The 22,038-nt window shown below is 46.5% G+C and overlaps 1 protein-coding gene across 1 annotated transcript in view; it reads left to right on the top strand.

The window, feature by feature from the left end:
* MYO1H (myosin IH) overlaps positions 1–22,038 on the top strand; it is a 111,825-nt gene that overhangs the window by 74,766 nt on the left and 15,021 nt on the right. The window contains exons 14-20 of the mRNA XM_003932273.3: positions 390–481; positions 3,895–3,989; positions 7,673–7,719; positions 12,754–12,834; positions 13,798–13,903; positions 15,271–15,388; positions 20,468–20,581. Coding sequence (XP_003932322.2) covers positions 390–481; positions 3,895–3,989; positions 7,673–7,719; positions 12,754–12,834; positions 13,798–13,903; positions 15,271–15,388; positions 20,468–20,581 — 653 coding nt within the window. The remainder of the gene's footprint in view (positions 1–389; positions 482–3,894; positions 3,990–7,672; positions 7,720–12,753; positions 12,835–13,797; positions 13,904–15,270; positions 15,389–20,467; positions 20,582–22,038) is intronic.

The following is a 22,038-nucleotide window of genomic DNA, read 5'->3' as shown; positions in this document are numbered from 1 at the left end:
TATACCTTTCTTTCCGTGAAGGCTTTTCTTCTACAAGAGTCTGTACACATTGTGATTGTGGTCAGTGATGACTACTTTAGAGAAAATGAGGTTGACATTGAGCCGATCCTAGCAACTGTGGAGTATCTTTGGAAAGACTTTGAGTCAGATGGTGGGGGAGCTGACTTTTCATGGGACAGTCAGGCCCTCTGGTTCCGTGGTCCTCTTATTGAATCTGAAAAGCTGAGCACTTGGATAAGCCCCTTCCTTCCTCCAGAATGTTCGCCTGCACTTACATGAAATGACAGTCTTTTAGTCCAGTACTTTCTGGTCCAGCCGGTGAAAGCATTTCAACTTGGCATTGAGGGAGTGTGGTGCTGTGGATTGAGACTTCTCTTTTTCTTTTGAAGGATGAAGAATGCATTCGTCCTGGTCCTGCTACAGACTTGAGTTTCCTGGAGAAATTGGAAGAGAAAGTGGGCAAACATGCACACTTTGAAACGTACATACTTTATTTGGCCAGATTTTGCACGGGGGAAGATCATTGTGTATCCATTTTCTTTAGTATTTGGATAGTGTTCTTCAAGAGAACAACTACTTCATACATGAAAATATCTTTAGGATATACCACTCAGAGATGTGCCAGATCTTTATTGGTAGAAATCAAACTTAAAGAATTACAAGTATATTTTTTTTTGAGACACGGTCTCAGTCTGTCACATAGGCTGGAGTGCAGTGATGTGATCACAGCTCACTGCAGCCTCAACATCCCAGGCTCAAGTGATCCTCCAACCTCAGCCTCCCAAGAACAGGGTAGAGACAGGGTTTCACCCTGTCACCCAGGCTGGTCTGCAGCTCCTGGCTTCAAGTGATCCACCTGTCTTGGCCTCCCAAAGTGCTGGGATTACAGGTGTGAGCCGTTGTGCCCAGACATAAGTATATATATTTTTAAAGATGTTGTATCTTCCTTTATTCAGTGATCATTATATTTTGAACATGTGTATGTACATGAAATAATCTTTTTAAAAATTCAGGTATAAAATACAGTGATGTGTATAGATTCGAAATGCACAACCTGATGAATTTTTGTATTTGTATGTGCCTGTGTAACCACCAGGCGGATCAGATATAGAGTACCACAGCACGGAAGATCAACTAGACATTTAACTTAGTCTTTGAGGTAAGGAGGAGAGAATTTAAAACATGTGCTAGAGTCATTAAGACCCGTTTTGTTTGTTTGTTTGTTTCTTTTTTTTTTTTTTTTTTAACATGGAGTCTCACTCTCTCCCAGGCTGGAATGCAGTAGCATGATCTCTGCTCACTACATCTGCCTCCCAGGTTCAAGCAATTCTTCTGCCTCAGCCTCCTGAGTAGCTAGGATTACAGGTGCCTGCCACCATGCCTGGCTATTTTTTTTTCTTTTTCTTTTTTTTTTTGAGATAGAGTCTTGCTCTGTCCCCCAGGCTGGAGTGCAGTGGCACAATCTCAACTCACTGCAACCCCTGGCTCCCAGGTTCAAGTGTCTCTCCTGCCTCAGCCTCCCAAGCAGCTGGGACTACAGGCACACACAGCCACACCTGGCTATTTTTTTTTTTTTTTTTGTATTTTTAGTAAAGATGGGGTTTCACCATGTTGGCCAGGCTGGTCTCAAACTCCAGACCTCAAATGATCCACCCACCTTGGCCTCCCAAAGTGCTGGGATTACAGAAGTGAGTCAATGCACCCGCCCCAAGACCAACTGAATGCTCCCGCATTTGTGTTTCACCTGCTACACAATGGGGTTATTAATATACCTACCTTCCAGCTTTGTAAATGATGCTATGAATTGTCTAGTGTAGTTTCTGGCCATGGTAAAGACTTAGTAAATGGTGGTGGCTTTATCAGACCTGTTGTAGAATACTGAAAGGATAGTAAATGAAATTGCATAGTGAATTAAGAATGGAAAACTAGATTGGGGTATATTCACAAATGAAATAATGTATCACCGTGCAGTGAATAATCTATAACTACATGCAATGATGTAAGTAAATTACACAAATGTGAGTAATAGAAGTCAGACACAAAAGAGGATATGCTGTGGCCACACTTTAGGAGGCTGAGGCAGGCAGATCACCTGAGGTCAGGAGATCAAGACCAGCCTAGCCAATATGGTGAAACCCCATCTCTACTAAAAATACAAAAATTAGCCAAGTGTGGTGATGCACTCCTGTAGTTCCAGCTACTTGGGAGGCTGAGGCAGGAGAATCACTTGAACCCAGGAGGCGGAGGTTGCAGTGAGCCAAGATTGCGCCAATGTACTCCAGCCTGGGTGACAGAGCGAGACTCCATCTCAAAAAAAAAAAAAGAGTAAATACTATATAATTCCATTCCTATGAGATGCATATAGCTAGGTAAAAATTTACTTATGCTGCTACATGTCCGGTTGCAACTGGAAAGGGCTCAAAGTAGGGGTTCTCAAGGACTGGTAATGAAAGCTCTGCTTCTTAATCTGGATGCTGGTTACAAAGGCATGTTGTTTTCAAAAATTCATTGAGCCGTACACTTAGAATGTATGTGCTGTCAATCTATATGACAGATTCAAGTAAAAGTCATTTTAAAAAATTAAGAATCTGGCCAGGCACAGTGGCTCACATCTATAATCCCAGCACTTTGGGAGGCCAAGGCAGATGGATCACCTGAGGTCAGGAGTTCGAGACCAGCCTGGCCAACATGGTGAAACCCTGTCTCCACTAAAAATACAAAAAAATTAGCCAGGAGTGGTGGCTCATGCCTGTAATCTCAGCTATTAGGGAGGCTGAAGCAGGAGAATCACTTGAACTCGGGAGGCGGAGGTTGCAGTGAGCCAAGATCACACCATTGTACTCCAGCCTAAGCGATAGAGTAAAACCCTATCCCCCTGCAAAAAAAAAAAAAATCAAGAATCTGTAGAACCTGAAAACTGATGTTTCATGAGTATTTTAGTCTCTCAACATCATAAAAATGTAAGATATAAAATTGTTCTTAGTTACTTCACCTGGAAAAACAGGAGTTAATTAGTCATACAAATACATGTATTTCTGTGGTTCTTCTATACTTTTATTTCTCAGGGTTTATGGGAAGAAAGGATTTTTTTTTTTTTGAGACAGGGTCTCACTCTGTTGCCCAGGCTGTATGTAGTCTAGTGGGTTAATTATAGCTCACTGCAGCCTGAAATTCCTGTACTCAAGCAGTCCTCCTACCTCAGCCTCCCGAGTAGCTGGGACTACAAGGCACATGCCACCGCTCCCAGCCAGTTTTTTGTATTTTATAAAAGACAGGGTCCGGCTGTGTTGCCCAGACTAATCTCAAACTCCTGGCCTCAAATGATCCACCTGCCTCAGCCTCCCAGAGTGCTAGGATTACAGATGTGAGCTACCATGCCTGGCCAAAGGATCTAATTTTAAAGAAATCCTGGTCTGTAGCCAGAAAATAAGTAACAAGACTTCCTGGGAGCCTCCCTGTGTGGTAGCTTTCAGTGTGGACCCAACTGGTTGAAGACATCTCTCTCTCACTCTTTGCTTCATATATTGGTGCCATTTTGTCTCAGTGAAGTAAAAAGTTCATTCATGGGCTGGGTACAATGGTTCAGGCCTGTAATCTTACCAGCACTTTGGGAGCCGGAGGAGAGCAGTTCACAAGTTCAGGAGTTTGAGATCAGCTTGGCCAACATGGTGAAACCCCATCTCTACTAAAAATACAAAAATTAGTCGGGTATGGTGGTGCATGCCTGTAATGCCAGCTACTCCACAGGCTGAGGCGGGATAATCGCTTAAACCCAGGGGGTGGAGGTTGCAGTGAACCGAGATCATGCCACTGTACTCCAGCCTGGGCGACAGAGCAAGACTCATCTGAAAAAAAGAAAGGAAAGTTCAACTCATGTCTCTTTCTGTCTTGTAGCCGTAAGCTGGCTGGTCCAAAGGACCGAAAGAGGATTGGCTGGATGGAGTTCCGCCTCCTCCACTACGCAGGGGAGGTCACCTACTGCACCAAGGGTGAGTGGCCATGGGGTACAGGTGACAGCCATGTATGTGGCCAGCTTGGTGTCTTTCAATAAGTTCCGAGTCTATGGAGGAAATGGTGCATAGCCATCCCAAACGTTCCCTAACCTCACATTCAAGCCATTTGAAAAAGTCTTTCTAATTGTATTGTATTTATTATTTTTGTAAACAACCACTTTATTCAGATGCAATTCACATATCATGCATTTACCCCATTTAAAAATGTGCAATTCAGTTGTTTTTAGCATTAATATATTCGGAGTTGTGACAACATTACTACCATTCATTTTATTTTATTTTATTTTTATTTTGAGAGGGAGTCACGCTGTGTCGCCCAGGCTGGAGTGCAGTGGTGCAATCTCAGCTTACTGCAGCCTCCGCCTCCTGGGTTCAAGCAATTCTCCTGCCTCAGCCTCCCAAGTAGCTGGGAATACAGGCACCCACCACCATACCAGGCTACTTTTTTTTTTTTGCATTTTTTGTAGAAACAGGGTTTTACCATGTTGGCCAGGCTGGTGTGGAACTCCTGACCTCAAGTGAGTCACCCACCTCGGCCTCCCAAAGTGCTGGGATTACCTGAGTGAGCTACCACACCGAGCATTATTTTTACTTTTAAATAAGAGTATATTTCTAAGGGCTGAGCATGGTGGCTCACACCTGTAATCCCCGCACTTTGGGAGGCTGAGGCGGGTGGATTAGGAGGTTAGGCGTTCAAGACCAGCCTGGCCAACATAGTGAAACCCTGTCTCTACTAAAAATACAAAAAATTAGCCAGGCATGGTGGCGGGCGCCTGTAATGCCAGCTACTTGGGAGGCTGAAGCAGGAAAATTACCTGAACGTGGGAGGCGGAGGTTGCAGTGAGCCGAGATCAGGCCATTGCACTCCAGCCTGGGTAACAGTGTAAGACTCTGTGTCAAAAAAAATGAATAAATATGAAAAGAGTATATTTCTAAGAATCTTTTTAAAAGTAATAACACTACAGGTATTCAGGGTTTTTTCTTTGAATGCAAAATGCCAAAAAGGTAAAAAAATGTTTTTAATAGGATGAGTCTCTTTATGCAGATAATCCCTTGATTTTTGTTTAAAGAAGAAAGGTAATATACATGTAGAGCTAAAACCCGCTGAGAGTACACAAAAGAACGAAAGGGAACTAAAATGACTTTTACTCTGTATCTCCCTCGGGGGGACCACAAGAATCAACGATTTCTTGTAACTACTTCCAGGAAAATAGAAATGTTTTCTGCATTCACCTATGAATGTGAGGACATGCACACGCACACTCACTCACTCTACCTTGAACTCACTTTTTTCCACGTAGAAACTCTATGTTGGTAGGAGTTTTTGATGTGCTTGGTGCCAGGCAGATGGGTGGGGGGACATCATGGATATGGAAATCTGATTTTTCTACCACCTGCTCTGAGTTTTTCTACTTCTTTGTAGCACCAGGAATTACGTCATCTGCATATTTGAGTTCTGGGATATTGCTGGTAGTCATCTCATGCTATATTATTTGATTTTAGTTTTCTGTGTGGTGAATGAGCCAGCTTGCTTCTATGCCACCATTTTTTCCCTAAACGCTTTTGATGCATGTCTTTTTTATTTTTATTTAATCTTTTTTTTTTTTTTGAAAGAGGGTTTCGCTCTGTTGCCTAGACTGGAGTGCAGCGGCACAATCATGGCTCACCGCAGTCTTGGGCTCAAGTGATCCTGGGCTCAAGTGATCCTCCTACCTCAGCTTCCCAAATAGCTGGGACTATAGGCATGTACCACCACATGCAGCTAAGTTTAAAAAAAAAAAAATTGTGTAGAGGCAGGCTGGTCTTGAATTCACTATGTTGCCAAGGGTGGTCTCAAATCTCTAGGCTCAAGGGATCCTCCTGCCTCAGCCTCCCAAAGTGCTAGGATTACAGGCATGAGACAGCATGCTTGGCTGTCCCAATCCTTTTTTTAAAAAAATCTGTTTTTGCCCTCATAATGCCATTTAGTTTCCAGTTTCTAGTATAATTAATAACTGATTAAGTTTTAGGCAAACAGATAAGCCACGTTTTCAACCTGGAAATGACATGTCTGTCTTTGTCTGAAGATGCTGTTGGGCCCCACCAGCCGTGGTGCTTGAGTTTGTGGGTTTGTTTTTTCTCCATAGTGGGGAATTTTCTCATCTATTTACAGAGTCCCAGCTGGCTGTCCTTGAGGTTCAGTGTCCCCTCTGTTTCTGTATATTTAGTGTACGTGTGTTTCTTTGCTATTGGACTAGGGCAGATGTACAATACTTAGTGTAAAGACTACGCACATTTATATGCTAGCTCATCAGGGTTGAGTATAGCATTTGTGCCATGAGTTCAGTTCTGAGGGCCTGCTTCTCACTGAGGGACATGTTACCCCTGACCCCGGGATATGTGGCAATGTCTGGTATATTTGTCCATTCTCACATCGCTATAAAGAACTACCTGAGACTGGGTAATTTATAGAGAAAAGAGGTTTAATTGACTCTAAGTTCTGTAGGCTGTGCAGGAAGCATGGCTTGGGAGGCCTCAGGAAACTTACAGTCGCGGCAGAAGGTGAGGAGGAAGCAAGCACATCTTTTTTTTTTTTTTTGAGACGGAGTTTCACCCTTGTTACCCAGGCTGGAGTGCAATGGCACGATCTCGGCTCACCGCAACCTCCGCCTCCTGGGCTCAGGCAATTCTCCTGCCTCAGCCTCCTGAGTAGCTGGGATTACAGGCACGTGCCACCATGCCCAGCTAATTTTTTGCACTTTTAGTAGAGATGGGGTTTCACCATGTTGACCAGGATGGTCTCGATCTCTCGACCTCGTGATCCACCCGCCTTGGCCTCCCAAAGTGCTGGGATTACAGGCTTGAGCCACCGCGCCCAGCGCAAGCACATCTTACATGGCTGGAGAAGGAGGAACAGAGTGAAGGGGGAGGAGCTACACACTTGTAAACAACCAGATATGGTGAGAAGTATCATGAGAACAGCGAGGGAGAAATCTGTCCCCATGATCCAATCACCTCCCACCAGGCCCCTCTCCCAACGCTGGGGATTGCAATTTGTCTTGAGATTTGGGTGAGGGTACAGACCCAAACCATATAATCTAGAGATACATTTGGCTGCTACAACTCGGGAGAGTGTTACTGGGATCTAGTGTAAATAGAGGCCTGGGACACTCCTCAACATCCCACAAGGCACGGGACAGCCCCCACGGCAAAGAATGATCCAGCCCCTGGCTGGGCACAGTGGCTCATGCTTGTAATCCCAGCACTTTGGGAGGCCGAGGTGGGTGGATCACTTGAGGTCAGGAGTTCAAGACCAGCTTGGTCAACATGGTGAAACCTCATCTCTACTAAAAATACAAAAAAATTAGCCAGGCATGGTGGCAGATGTCTATAATCCCAGCTACTCTGGAGACTGAGGCAGGAGACTCAATTGAACCGAGGAGGCAGAGGTTGCAGCAGTGAGCTGAGATCGTGCCACTGCACTCCAGACTGGGCAACAATGCAAGACTCCATCTCAAAAAAAAAAAAAGGACCCAGGCCCAAATGTCCATAGTGCCAAGGCTGAGAAACTATAATCTAATCCGAAGACATTATTTTTCAGAATTTTCCTTTGCAACGAGTTGGGATGGAATTCTAGACAGAACCATTGATTCAAAAAAATTTTATTCAATGTTTTACAGGATTCTTGGAAAAAAACAATGATCTTCTCTACAGACATCTGAAAGAAGTAAGTCTGAAACTTAACTGTATGTGTCTCTGATGATTTTGAAATATTATCCATGCTAGTGATTTTGCTCGAATTTGCCTTCTGAATTTTTCTTTTCCATGTGTCGTGTTAGAACTCCAGCAGATCATGGCCAGAACAGACATTTAAGATCCTCTGTGTGGACACTGCACTCAACAAACCATTCAGATGTGTGTGTGCCCTCCTGGGTACCAGCTCTGGAGTCATCAGTGAGCAGGACAGAGTTCTTGTTCTTATGGGGCTTACAGTCTGGAGTTGGGGAAGCAGAGAATAAACATATACACAAATAAGTTATCCATCAGTGAGAATACTACAAAGAGAATAAACAAGGAATTGTGGTTGAAGGGGACATTTTTAATTTAGGTGATTAAACACCCCCTCAGAGGTAACTTTGAGCTAAAACCTGAATGAGAGTGATTTTGGCCATACAAGGATCAGAAGTTATTCCAGGTAGAAGGAGCAGCATGTACAAAGGTCCTGTGGCCTGGAAGAAGGGAAATGTCAGAGGAGGGGACTGAGATCTTAGCTGGGGCAGGTCCACAGGGGAAGTAGAGATTTCATTCTGGTGTCATGAGAATATACTGAGGCGACATGATCTGAGGATGAGGAAGCTGAGACCCAGACAGGTCACAACTTTCACAAGGCATGAGGTGGGGGCTGGAGATGGTATTAGCCCCCAGGGCTGCCAATGGAATTCCCAATCTCTTTGCCTTTCTGTATATCTCATCAATCTGAAAAATGCTGCTGCTGCTGTTTTTGAGACACGGTCTCCCTCCGGTACCCAGGCTGGAGTGCAGTGGCACCATCGTAGCCCGTAGCCCACTGCAGCCTCAGCCTCCTGGGCTCAAGTGATCCTCCTGCCTCAGTCTGTGTACCTGGGACTTCAGACACACACCACCACACCCAACTGATTTTTTTTTGTTTGTAGAGACAGGATCTTGCTGTGGTTGCCCAGGCTGGTCTCGAACTCCTGGCCTCAAGTGATCCTCCCATCTGAGCCTCCCAAAGCGCTGGGATTGCAGGCATGAGCCACCATGCCTTGCCTAAAACCTTATTTTTTTAAGGCCCTTATTTCGTATTAAAATACTTAACTGTTTCATACAAAATTAGATTATATTAGCTTTATATTAGGTTTATAAAAAGCTTAAACCTGAAGGTAACATTTTCAAGTGAGCAGGTGAACAGCCACCCCAGACTTTTTCCTGCCTTCCTGGACTTTCTCTACCACTTCTGGGACTGGTTATCTCAACCTTTTCGGACTCGGGGTCGACCAGCAACTCCTAAGTTTGGATCCACCAGCCCGTCACTCTCTGGGTCTGAGTCCCAGTCCAGCCCCTTCTCTGCCGGGGATTTTGTGGCCAATTTCCCCATCGGTGAAGTGGGCCTGCTGATGTCCTCCTCACGCAGTAGCTGTGAAGAACACGGGAGTAGAAGTGTCTGGCTGACAAGTGGGAGACAGCGTTCCTCCCACGGCTTCCCGTCTAGGGGTCACGGCCATCAGCTTCACAAACCAATCCGTGGAGAGGATATCTCGCAGAAAAAATCTCTGAGCCGGGCGCGGTGGCTCAAGCCTGTAATCCCAGCACTTTGGGAGGCCCAGGCAGGTGGATCACGAGGTCAAGAGATCGAGACCATCCTGGTCAACAAGGTGAAACCCCGTCTCTATTAAAAATACAAAAAATTAGCTGGGCATGGTGGCGCGTGCCTGTAATCCCAGCTACTCAGGAGGCTGAGGCAGGAGAATTGCCTGAACCCAGGAGGCGGAGGTTGCGGTGAGCCAAGATCACGCCATTGCACTCCAGCCTGGGTAACAAGAGCGAAACTCCATCTCAAAAAAAAAAAAAAAAAAAAAAAAAAATTCTCTGAATCTCTCCCTTCATCAACCAGGGCAGGATGGAACACTTCTAATTTTTTTCTTTACTATTGGAAGATTGTTCTTCCATATCACTGTAGTTTAGAACAGCAATGGGTTAAACAACAAAAAATTCAATTAAAAAAACGGAGGGGGCCAGGCTCAGTGGTTCACGCCTGTAATCCCAGTACTTTGGGAGGCCGAGGTGAGTGGATCGCTCGAGCCCAGGAGCTTGAGCCCAATCTGGATGACATGGCGAAATCCCATCCCTACCAAAAAAAAAAAAAATGACCTAGGTGTGTGGCATGCTCCTGTAGTCCCAGCTACTTGGGACGCTGAGGTGGAAGGATTGTTTGAGCCCAGAGGGAGAAGTGCAATGAGCTGTGACCATGCCACCGCACTCCAGCCTGAATGACAGAGTGAGACCCTGTCTCAAAAAAAAAGAAAAAGGCTGGGCACGGTGGCTCAAGCCTGTAATCCCAGCACTTTGGGAGGTTGAGGCGGGTGGATCATGAGGTCAAGAGATCGAGACCATCCTGGTCAACATAGTGAAACCCCGTCTCTACTAAAAATACTAAAAATTAGCTGGGCATGGTGGTGTGTGCCTGTAATCCCAGCTACTCAGGAGGCTGAGGCAGGAGAATTGCCTGAACCCAGGAGGCGGAGGTTGCGGTGAGCCGAGATCGCGCCATTGCACTCCAGCCTGGGTAATAAGACCGAAACTCCGTCTCAAAAGAAAAAAAAAAAAAAAAATTTTTTTTGAGTCATGGCAAAACATACATAACAAAATTTAGCATTTTAATCCTTTTATTTATTTCTTCTTTTTGAGACAGTATTGCTCTGTCACCCAGGCTGGAGTGCAGTGGTGTGATCTCAATTCACTGCCACCTCTGCCTCTCGGGTTCAAGCAATTCTCCTGCCTCAGCCTCCCCAGTAGCTGGGATTACAGGCATGCACCACCATGCTGGGATAATTTTTTTGTATTTTTAGTAGAGTTGGAGTTTCACCATGTTGATCAGGCTGGTCACGAACTCCTGACTTCAGGTGATCCACCTGTCTTGGCCTCCCAAAGTCCTGGGATTACAGGCGTGAGCCAACGCGCCCGGCCACATTTTAATCATTTTAAAGTGTACAATTCAAAAGTGTTGAGTAGATTTACATTGTTGTGTAGTTAATCACCAGAACTGTTTGCATCTTGCAAAACTGAAACTCAGTCTCCACTAAACAACTACTCTCTCTTTCCCCTCCCAGCAGCCCCGGAAATACCGTCTACTTTCTACCTCTAGGAACTTGACCCCTCTAGGGACCTTATATGAGTGGAATCACACGGTGCTTGTCTTTTTGTGACTGGCTTATTGCACTTAGCATAATAAGCATAATACTTGTTTCACTTAGTATAAGGTTCATTCATGTTGTGGAATATGTCAGAATCACCCATTTGAAGGCTGAATAGTATTCCATGCTACGTATATAGGGAAAATATTATTTTTCTTGGTAGAGAATTAAATTTTTTAAAAATTAAGGACTTTTGGTCATGTGGATTATTTTAAAAATACATACACAGGGGAGAAAGTCAAGCAGTACAGAAGCTAATGCCCTGGGCCCCACGTCGGCAAGTCTCTCTCCCGAGAGCTAGCTGCCCTCACTTTCATATCGTGGGGCCTTCCAGGGACCACACAGTGTGTGTATGTGTGTCTCTTTTTTTCTGTTTCTCTTTGCACAATAATGGCGCACTGTGTGGCGGGGGGGGGGGGGGTCTGCATCTTGCTTTTTTCACTTAACACCATTATCTTGGGGATCATTCTTTTTTTTTCTTTTTGAGACAAGGTCTCTGTCACTCAGGCTGGAGTGCAGTGGCGCAATCACAGTTCACTGCAGCCTCAACCTCGAAGGCTCAAGTGATCCTCCCACCTCAGCCTCCTGAGTAGCTGGGACCATAGGCGAGCACCACCACGACTGGATTTTTTTTTTTTTTTTTTGTGGGGGGGTGGGGTAGAGACAAGGTTTTGCCATGCGGCCAGGCTGGTCTCAAACTCCTGGGCTCAAGCCATCTTCCTGCCTCAGCCTCCCCAAATACTGGAATTACAAGCCTAAGCCCTACCATTCCTGGCCTGGGATCACTCTTTTTTTTTTTTTTTTTCACACAGAAAACTTTTTGTTTTCTTTTTTATTATTATTATACTTTAAGTTCTGGGGTACATGTGCAAAATGTGCAGGATTGTTACACAGGTGTACATGTGCCATGGTGGTTTGCTGCACACATCTACCCGTCATCTACATTAGGTATTTTTTCCTAATGCTCTCCCTCCCCTAGACCCCCACCCCCTAACAGGCCCTAGTATGTGATAGTCCCCTCCCTGTGTCGATGTGTTCTCATCGTTCAATATGTACTTCTGAGTGAGAATGTGCAGTGTTTGGTTTTCTGTTCCTGTGTTGATTTACTGAGAATGATGGTTTCCAGCTTCATCCATGTTCCTGCAAAGGAATTATCTCATCCTTTTTTATGGCTACATAGTATTCCATGGTGTATATGTGCCACATTTTTTAATCCAGTCTATCATTGATGGTCATTTGGGTTGATTCCAAGTCTTTGCTATTGTGAACAGTGCTGCAGTAAACATACATGTGCGTGTATCTTTATAATAGAGTGTTGTATAATCCTTTGGGTATATACCCAGTAATGAGATTGCTGGGTCAAACGGTATTTCTATTTCTAGCTCCATGAGACATCACCACACTGTCTTCCACAATAGTTGAACTGATTTATACTCCCGAACAGTGTAAAAGCATTCCTATTTCTCCACATCCTCTCCAGCATCTGTTGTCTCTTGATTGTTTAATGATCGCCATTCTTGGGATCATTCTTAAAGAGGCAGTTTATTCTGAAGCAGCTGCACTAAACCAGGGACAATTTTTGCTTTATCATGTCTGAGAAAGAACAGCTGGCCTCAGCAAGCAGCCAAAGCAGTGGACGAAGGATGTGAACACAGTCCTCTGTATTTGATTGTGTGGTTCCCCTTTCTTTACATCAGGAATGTCTTCAAGTGTTTAAGAAGCAGATGGCTCTGTTGCTTCGTGTGCACTGCTGTGAGCCGTCCTGACGGCCCTGCAGTGATTCTGAAACAGCGAATGTGAGTGTGGTGCTCATTTCTTTTCACTTACAGGTGCTGTGCAAGTCCAGGAATGTTATCCTGAGGGAATGCTTCCTGCTGGCCGAGCTAGAAAACCGGAGGAGGCCCCCAACAGTGAGTGGGGAAAATGCCCATGCAAAATTGGAAAGGGAACAAAAATTCCCCAGAGGGTGAGATGACCACCAGCTACCTACACTGTTGAAGCCACCTTCCCCTTTTCCGGAAATGTCATTCTCTAACAGATTCTACTAAATGTATGCACCTGTAATCTCACACCTGTAATCCCAGCACTTTTGGAGGCTGAGGCAGGAGGATCGCTTGAGGCCAGGAGTTCAAGACCAGACTGGGAAACATAATGAGACCCTGTCTCTACAATAGAAATTAAAACAAATCAGTGAGACAAAATTTGGGTACATTAAGGCTGAGTGAGGTGGCTCACGCCTGTAATCCCAGCACTTTGGGAGGATCACAAGGTCAGGAATTCAAGACAAGCCTGGCCAAGATGGTGAAACCTCATGTGTACTAAAAATACAGAAATTAGCCAAGCCTGGTGGCAGGTGCCTGTAATCCCAGTCACTTGGGAGGCTGAGGCAGAGAACTCCTTGAACCCGCGAGGTAGAGGTTGCAGTGAGCCAAGATTGTGCCACTGCACTCCAGCCTGGGCAAGAGAGCGAGACTCAGTCTCAAGAAAGAAAGAAAGTCAGAAAGAACTTATAATAATGCCAGCTTCATGAAGGACGCGTGTCAACAAAGAAACACAAAGGAAGGTGGTGGAGGGTGACGGGCCCGGGGCAGCACTGGTTCCTGCTGGGCGCTCACCATGTCTTTGCCAAGCAAGTGATGCATCCTAGACAGATGCTTGTCCAGCTTCCACATGACCAGACCAAACTTGGGTTCCTCAGGTCAGGACATCCAAAGCCACCTCTCAGTGGACCAACTGGCCACTAGCAGGACAACCTGTCACTGTTTGGCTCTACAGGGCGGGTACCTTTAGCCCTGGCCAGCCTTTTCTGTATTCACTGGAAGTAGCAGTGTCTCCTCGGCTCGTTCTCTCTCTCTCTCTCTCTCTCTCTGCAGGTGGGGACTCAGTTTAAAAACAGTCTGAGCAGCCTTCTAGAAATTCTCATCTCTAAGGAGCCCTCATATATCCGTTGCATCAAGCCCAATGACAGGAAAGAACCCAGTGAGTTATGAACCGCTGTGAACTGGGCTCAGGGAAAGGAGGCTGGGAGGCAAAGTGAGGTGGCAGTTGGGATCTTAAACACCATCACAAGCTCACTCGATGTCCTCTGGATGTGAATCATTTTCCTTTCTAAATTATAGAAGTTGCCTGGCATTACAGGCTCACACCTGTAAACCCAGCACTTTAGGAGGTTGAGGCAGGTGGAGCATTTGAGCCCAGGAACTGGAGACCAGCTTGGGCAACATGGCAAAACCCCATCTCTACAAAGAGTACAAAAATTAGCCAGGCATGGTGGCATATCTCTACTAAAAATACAAAAACTAGCTGGGTGTGGTGGCACATGCCTGTAGTCCCGTCAAGTTGGGAGGCTGAGATGGGGGAATCAACTGAGCCCAGGAGTTCAAGGCTGCAGTGAGCCATGATCATGCCACTGCACTCCAGTGTGGGTGACAGAGTGAGACCCTATTTCAAAAAAAAAAAAATAATAGAAGGTAAGTGAATTCTTTTGGTGGTTCAGAGTGAGCATTGCTCAGAGCTTGGTCAGTTTCAGGAGCAACATAGCTGAGCCAGGGAGGTGTCAGAGGGGAGGGGAGTCAGCGTCGCTCTTTTCCAGCCGGGGAACAGTCTTCCAAAATGATCCAGGACTTGGGGAGTTTCTAAGCTCTTGCCATGGTCTATAATGAAGTCGTACCATCAGAGGCTCACAGAGGCCAGGCAGGACAAGCAAATGAGTGAGGCAGGCAGGTTGTAAGGCAATAGGGGGTGGAGGGGACTGCGGCAAACTGGAAAAGGCATGTTCTGTCTAAAGGGGCAGCAGCGCTACTCCTCTCCTGCCAGCTGTTGCCATGTGGGACTCTGGGCCCACAGTAGCCAGATATCGACTTTTCAAAGGAACCAGAAATTTAATTTTTTCCTATAATATTCCACCATTTAAAAAACACAATTGGGCTGGGTGTGGTGGCTCATGCCTGTAATCCCAGCATTTTGGGAGGCCAAGGCAGGTGGAGCACCTGAGGTCAGGAGTTCGAGACCAGCCTGCCAACATGGTAAAACCTTGTCTCTACTAATAATATAAAAATTAGCCAGGCATGGTGGCACGCACCTATATAGATACTCAGGAGGCTGAGGCAGGAGAATCACTTGAACCCAGGAGGTGGAGGTCGTAGCGAGCTGAGATTATGCCACTGTACTCCAGCCTGGGTGACAAGAGTGAAACCTGTCTCAAAACAAAACACAATTAAGGCCTCATGAAACGTGTCTAGGGCCAGACCCAACACACCAAACTTCAGCTTGCAGCCTGTGATCTGTCTTGTTGAAATGAAGCCATGGGGTCCTCTCCTGTCATTCTCTCTTCTGTTTCTTCAAAGACAAATTTGATGACTTCCTCATAAGGCATCAGATCAAGTACCTGGGGCTGATGGAGCACCTGCGGGTGAGACGGGCTGGCTTTGCATACCGGAGGAAATACGAGCATTTCTTGCAAAGGTAAAATGTATTTTATTGATCTGAAGCCAGTAGTCATGTGCCTACTATATGAGAATCTCTGGGGGTTGATGATAAATAAAATGGCATCCTTTAGGAAGCTCAGTTTGATTCTCTCTCTCTCTTTTTTTTTAAACAGAGTCTAGTTCTGTTGCCCAGGCTGGACTGCAGCCACACAACCTCAGCTCACTGCAACCGCCACCTCCCGGGTTTAAGTGATTCTCCTGCCTCAGCCTCCTGAGTAGCTGGGATTACAGGCACCCACCACCATAACTGGCTATTTTTTGTATTTTTAGTAGAGATACAGTTTCACCATGATTGCCAGGCTGGTCTCAAACTCCTGACCTCAGGTGATTCACCTGCCTTGGCCTCCCAAAGTGCTGGGATTACAGGCGTGAGCCAATGCACCCAGCTCAGTTTCATTCTTAACTTCTGTAGTTATGATAGGTAAAAACACTAACATTTGGGAGAATATAAAAACCCAGCTCTGGGTGTGGCGGCTCATGCCTGTAATCCCAGCATTTTGGGAGGCCTAGGTGGGAGGATTGCTTGAGGCCAGGAGTTTGAAACCAGCCTGGGCAACACAGCAAAACCCAATCTCTACAAAACAAACAAATTAGCTGGGTGTGGTGGTGCATACCTATAGTCCTTGCTACTCAGAAGGCTGATGGAGGATCACCTGAGACTGGGAGGTTGAGGCTGCAGTGAACTTGAAACCGTGCCACTGCACTCCAGCCTGGGTGACAGAATGAGACCCTGTCTCAAAAAAAAAGGAATTTTTTTTTTTTTAACAAAACTCAGTTTACCACCTTCTGTTCATTTCACTAATCACTGACTGTTTACAGTCAAGGGCAAAGCCAAGTGCATAGACCTGCCACCAGGGGGCGGCCTTGGGCAGTGCCCCACAGGCCTCTGAATTAGCAGGGGAAGCTAAGTCCATTTGTGACCATTGGGTCTGGTTTAGTGCCTTAGCACAGCAGGCCATCAAGAGCAGCAAGTTAGCAGTGGGGACATGGGTTTTCAACCCACACAAACTTGGGTCTTAATCCTCATTCTCTTATAGCTGTGACCTATTATTTCCTTATCTGTAGGATTAAACAGTCTGGGCTGCGGGAGTTTGTAAAGATTTAATGAAATATTTCTACGCCTACTCTCACCTCTTCAGTGATGGGCTGTGTGTGAAATTATGCTATCAAAATAGCAACACAACTCTCAAGCATAATAAACGGTCACTTTCGTAGGTCCGAATGGTTGAATATCAGCAATTTCACGTGGTTCAACCTAATATTTTGAGTGTAGTCTTTTGAGACTCTTTGCCCTTATTCTTCCTGCAGGTACCTGCTTCGCCCACCATTTTTGCCCATCAGCTATTTATCATTCATTCATCCTCATCCCAAATCTGACTTCTGCAGCAGGTGGCAGGGGCAACAGCCACTGCCCACCTCACCCTCTAAACACATATGCACTTGATGTTCCCATCTACCTGTGTTTTCTGAACTTCATCCATCTCTTGTTTATTTTTTGCTGCCATCTGAGGCTTATTCATTCTTTCCATAAAAACTAGTGAGCAGACCACACATGTTGGCCTATACCTGTAATCCCAGCACTTTGGGAGGTGGAGGTGGGTGAATGACTTGAGGTCAGGAGTTCAAGACCAGCCTGGCCAACATGGTGAAACCCGATCTCTGCTAAAAATACAAAAATTAGGTAGGCATGTGGCTCACACCTGTAATTCCAGCTACTCGGGAGGCTGAGGCATGAGAATCATTTGAGCCCAGGAGACAGAGGTTGCAGTGAGCTGAAATCACACCACGGCACTTCAGCCTAGGTCATAGAATGAGACTCTGTATCAAAACAAACAAAACTGGTGAGCAGCTATCTGAGCTAGCACGGTCCTGGGTACTGGGGTAACAGCAGAGAACAGGATAGACCCCATCCCTGACCTACTTTCTATGGGGGAGACCAATAAGAACAAAGATGTAAAGTCAGCCTTCCATATCCACAGGTTCCACATCCAAGGAGTCAACCAACGGTGGATTGAAAATGCTTTTAAAAATACAATAAAAATGACAATACAACAGTAATACAAATTAAAAAGCAATATAGTATAATAACTATTTACATAGCATTTATCTGGTATTAGGTATTACAAGTAATTGAGGGATGATTTAAAGTGTACAGGAGGATGTACTCAGGTTATATGCAAACACTATGCCATTTTTTAAAATCAGGGATTTGAGCATCTGTGGATTTTGTATCCATAGGGGTCCTGGAACCAATCCCCCACAGATACTGAGGGGTGACTGTATTAGGCCAGGCAGGGAGATGTTATTTGAAGAAAAATGAATCCAGGTAAGGGGGAAAAGTGCCCAGGACCCCTCCTCTGAGTGAGGGAGAGAGCCATGAGGACATTTCAGGTCTTAGTCTGTTTGGGCTGCTGTAATAAAACACTGTAGGCTGAGTGGCTTCTAACCAATGGAAGTTTCTCACAGTCTGGAGGCTGGGAAGTCCAAGATCAAGGTGCTGGCAGACTCAGTGTCTGGTGAGGGCTGGCTTTCTGGTTTGTAGATGGTGTCTTCTTGTTGTGTCTTCACGTAGTGGAAGGAGGAGATGAGCTCATAAGGGCACTAATCTCATTTATCAGTGCTCTACCCTTGTGACCTAATCACCTGACTAGAGGCCCTGCCTCCTAATACTATCACACTGGGAATTCGATTTCATCATATGAATTTTGTGGAGACACAGATGTTCAGCCCATAGCATTCAGGGAACATCGATCCAGGCAGGAAAGCCTGGAGGTGGGAGCAGCCTCCAGGGCATGCTGAGAGGCCAGCATGGCAGCTGGTCAGTAGCTAGGAGCAGAGAGTCAAGGGGAGGTTCATGGGACTGGGCTGGAGATGTCTGAACCCTGTGCACCCACCTGGCACCAATTCCCTTGATATGGGAGCAGCCATATCATACAGTTGAAGAAGACAGAAGGTACTAGCCCCTCCAGGCTGCAGGCACTTAGGGCCTCTCCCCATCCCCTCCGTATCTGTCTAGCTTTGGCAGTGCACGCTGGTATTGGGCAAGGTCGGCCTGGAAGAACGCAGGGCCTGAGGCTGAGCTATCCCCTGGGGGGGGTGGGTGGAGGCCCTGTCTTCCCCAGCTTTCACTGGAATTCAGGAAGCACATGTCCTGCACCTTTGTCCCTACACAAAGCAGGTGGAACGTGGGACACTCAATACCTTAAAGAAAATGCTTCTAAAGTATAATTCCAGGAAAATAAAAATATTTTTGGCCAGGCATGGTAGCTTATACATGGGAGCCTGAGGCAGGTGGATCACCTCAGGTGAGGAGCTTGAGACCAGCCTGGCCAACATGGTCAGACCCTGTCCCTACTAAAAATACAAACATTAGCCAGGCGTGGTGGCACACACCTATAATCCCAGCTACTCAGGAGGCTGAGGCAGAAGAATCACTTGAACCTGGGAGGCGGAGGTTGCAGTGAGCCAAGATCACACCACTGCACTTCAGCCTGGGTGACAGAGTGAGACTCTGTATCAAAAAAATATATATACATGTATTTTGTTTTACAGTTTAAAATGTGATTTTAAAATGAACATGGTATGAAAGGAAGGAGCATATGGGAACCCCATTGCTAGCGCTCCTTGAGTCTCAGACTGGACCCAAATACCTGGTGTGTATTATCTCGTTTAAACCTCATGAGAACCCCATGAGGAAGGTCCTGTTACTGTTCATGTCACACAGGTGAGGCGGTGACTCCTCCCACTCCGGAGCTGCACCGGAGCCCAGGCATTCTGTTTCTACGCCAGTGGCTCTGGTTGTGTTGCTTCCAGCCTTGATCCGTCCACACTTCTGAATTCTGCGTTCACTTATTTCATTATATTACAGACATCATGGTTCTCTTTCTAGTGACTACAGGGTAAAAAAGAATTGCATGCTGGAATCACGTTCTTGTTTGTTTGAGTCTGAGTTTTGCTCTTGTTGCCTAGGCTGGAGTGCAGTGGCACGACCTCAGCTCACTGCAACCTCCGCCTCCCGGGTTCAAGCAATTCTCCTGCCTCAGCCTCTCAAGTACCTGGGGTTACAGGCATGCACCACCATGCCTGGCTAATTTTGTATTTTTAGTAGAGACAGGGTTTCTCCATGTTGGTCAGGCTAGTCTCGAACTCCCAAACTCAGGTGACCTACCTGCCTCAGCCTCCCAAAGTGCTGGAATTACAGGCGTGAGCCACTGCACCCAGCCATTGGAATCAGATTCTTAACACTGGAGCCAAAATTACCCCTGGGGAGAAAAAAAGAGGCTCCCATCACTTCCCAAGCATGGAACCCTTTCTTTCTCTTCTCTACTCTTTCTTGAGACAGGGTCTTCTCTGTTACCCAGGCTGGAGTGCTCACTGCAGCCTCAACCTCCTAGACTCAAGTGATCCTCCTGCCTCAGGCTCCTGAGTAGCTGGGACTACAGGAATACACCACCACACCTGGTTAAACAAAAAAAATTTTTTAAAGTAGAGATGGGGTCTGCCCAGGCTGGTCTCAAATTCCTGGCCTCAAGTGGTCCTTCTGCCTTGGCCTCCCAAAGTGCTGGGAGGCACCGTAGCTGGCCCCAAGCATAGAACTTTTTCTTCTGGTGCTAGAACATTTGATTTGTTTGTTCAGTTTTCTGTTGATAGACAGCTGGGTTGTGTCCACCTTTTGGCCATTATGAATAACAGCACCATGCACTACTGCACCCGGTGCACCCAGTGGCTGCTGTGAACACTCAGGTACGAATGTTCGGACACCGTTTCATTTCTCTTGGACAGATACCTAGGAGTGGAACTGAGTCACTGGGTTGGGCATCTGATGATGTCATTGCCCTACAGAGGTCAAACTCCCCACTCTATTGAAACAGTTTCTCTCCCCTTTCTCTCTTGCAAAGCACCTATCTTTGAATTTGAGGAAGTTCCTGTGATGGGACTGCTATGTACACTGAGCTATGATGTGCCACGGCAGTGCTCAGCAGGCCTCTGGGGCCGGGAGTGTGGGGGAGGGCTGCAGGAAGGTACAATCACAGCTTCTCCATGTCTCTCTTGCTAGATACAAGTCCTTGTGCCCAGACACCTGGCCGCACTGGCACGGGCCTCCAGCAGAGGGCGTGGAACGGCTGATCAAGTACCTCGGCTACAAACCCGAGGAATACAAGTTAGGCAGGTAAGTGACCGGGGGCCGCCATGTGGTCTCTTCCCTTGACATCAGAGGGTTTCGTGCCTTGATCTGTATCCATCTAGAGCCAAGAGACTCAATTCCTAGGGACTTAGGGAGATTTACAAGATTTATGCTTCATCTACTCAATGTAAATGCAGCTCTTGATTCTTTTTTTTTTTTTTTTGAGACGGAGTTTCGCTCTTGTTACCCAGGCTGGAGTGCAATGGCGCGATCTCAGCTCACCGCAACCTCCGCCTCCTGGGTTCAGGCAGTTCTCCTGCCTCAGCCTCCTGAGTAGCTCGGATTACAGGCACGCGCCACCACGCCCAGCTAATTTTTTGTATTTTTTTTTTTTTTTTTTTTAGTAGAGACGGGGTTTCACCATGTTGACCAGGATGATCTCGATCTCTTGACCTCGTGATCCACCCGCCTCGGCCTCCCAAAGTGCTGGGATTACAGGCTTGAGCCACCGCGCCCGGCCACTCTTGATCTTTAGAAGAGCTGTGGTGTCGCAGTAGGGAGGAGCTGAAGTTCTACAGGAACTAAACTGACTCAGCAGATGGGCCTCCTTGCTAGCAAAACAGAGGGGACCAGAGGGGCCATCTAACCTCTGTGTGCCTGGATTCTTTCACTGTTCCCATGTACGTGTGACCTGCCAGAGGAGCTGTGGGGACTTAGACGATGTGAGATCAACAGAAATGTAGCATCTCAGAAACGGAGTCCTAGGCCGGCTGCAGTGGCTGACACCTGTAATCCCAGAACTTTGGGAGGCCAAGGCGGGTGGATCACGAAATCAGGAGATGGAGACCATCCTGCCCAACATGGTGAAACCCCATCTCTACTAAAAATACAAGCCTGGCGTGGCAGCACGTGCCTGTAACCCCAACTACTCAGGAGGCTGAGGCAGGCGAATTACTTGCACCCAGGAGGCAGAGGTTGCAGTGAGCCGAGATCACACCACTGCACTCCAGCCTGGGCAGCAGAGTAAGACTCCATATTAAAAAAAAAAAGAAAAAGAAATGGTGTTCTGGAACTCTTAACTGTAGAGTCGTAGTTGTCCATGAGCAGAGAACTTTTGTACACATTGAAAGCTTTCAGGCACAACTCGAGGGGCATCAGTCAGGAAGAGGTGAGTCCCTTTTGTTAGTCATTTTGGTGAGGGTTAATGTGGTTGCAGGGATGGGGCCCCGGCTTGAAGATCTGTTCCCCAGCGGCAGAGCTTCCCTGCTGCAGAGATCTCTGCCTTTGATCCCGTTCATGGGCTTTCCCCCGACTCCTCACTCCCACTTGTACACGGCCGTCTGGGATGCCTTGGTCTCTCTCCATCTTTAGGCTCCTATTCTGGGCCTTTTCCAAGAATCTATTCAATCCAGATCCCTAAGGGGATTCTGCAAGGCTCAGCACATCCTGAGGGAGGCAGACCACGGAGGTCAGAGGTGGGATCCGTCTGTTCCCTGTTCCAT

Source organism: Saimiri boliviensis, chromosome 7 (assembly GCF_048565385.1).
Source record: "Saimiri boliviensis isolate mSaiBol1 chromosome 7, mSaiBol1.pri, whole genome shotgun sequence".
NCBI classification, from domain to species: Eukaryota; Metazoa; Chordata; class Mammalia; order Primates; family Cebidae; genus Saimiri; species Saimiri boliviensis.
This window is presented reverse-complemented; position numbering and strand designations above follow the sequence as displayed.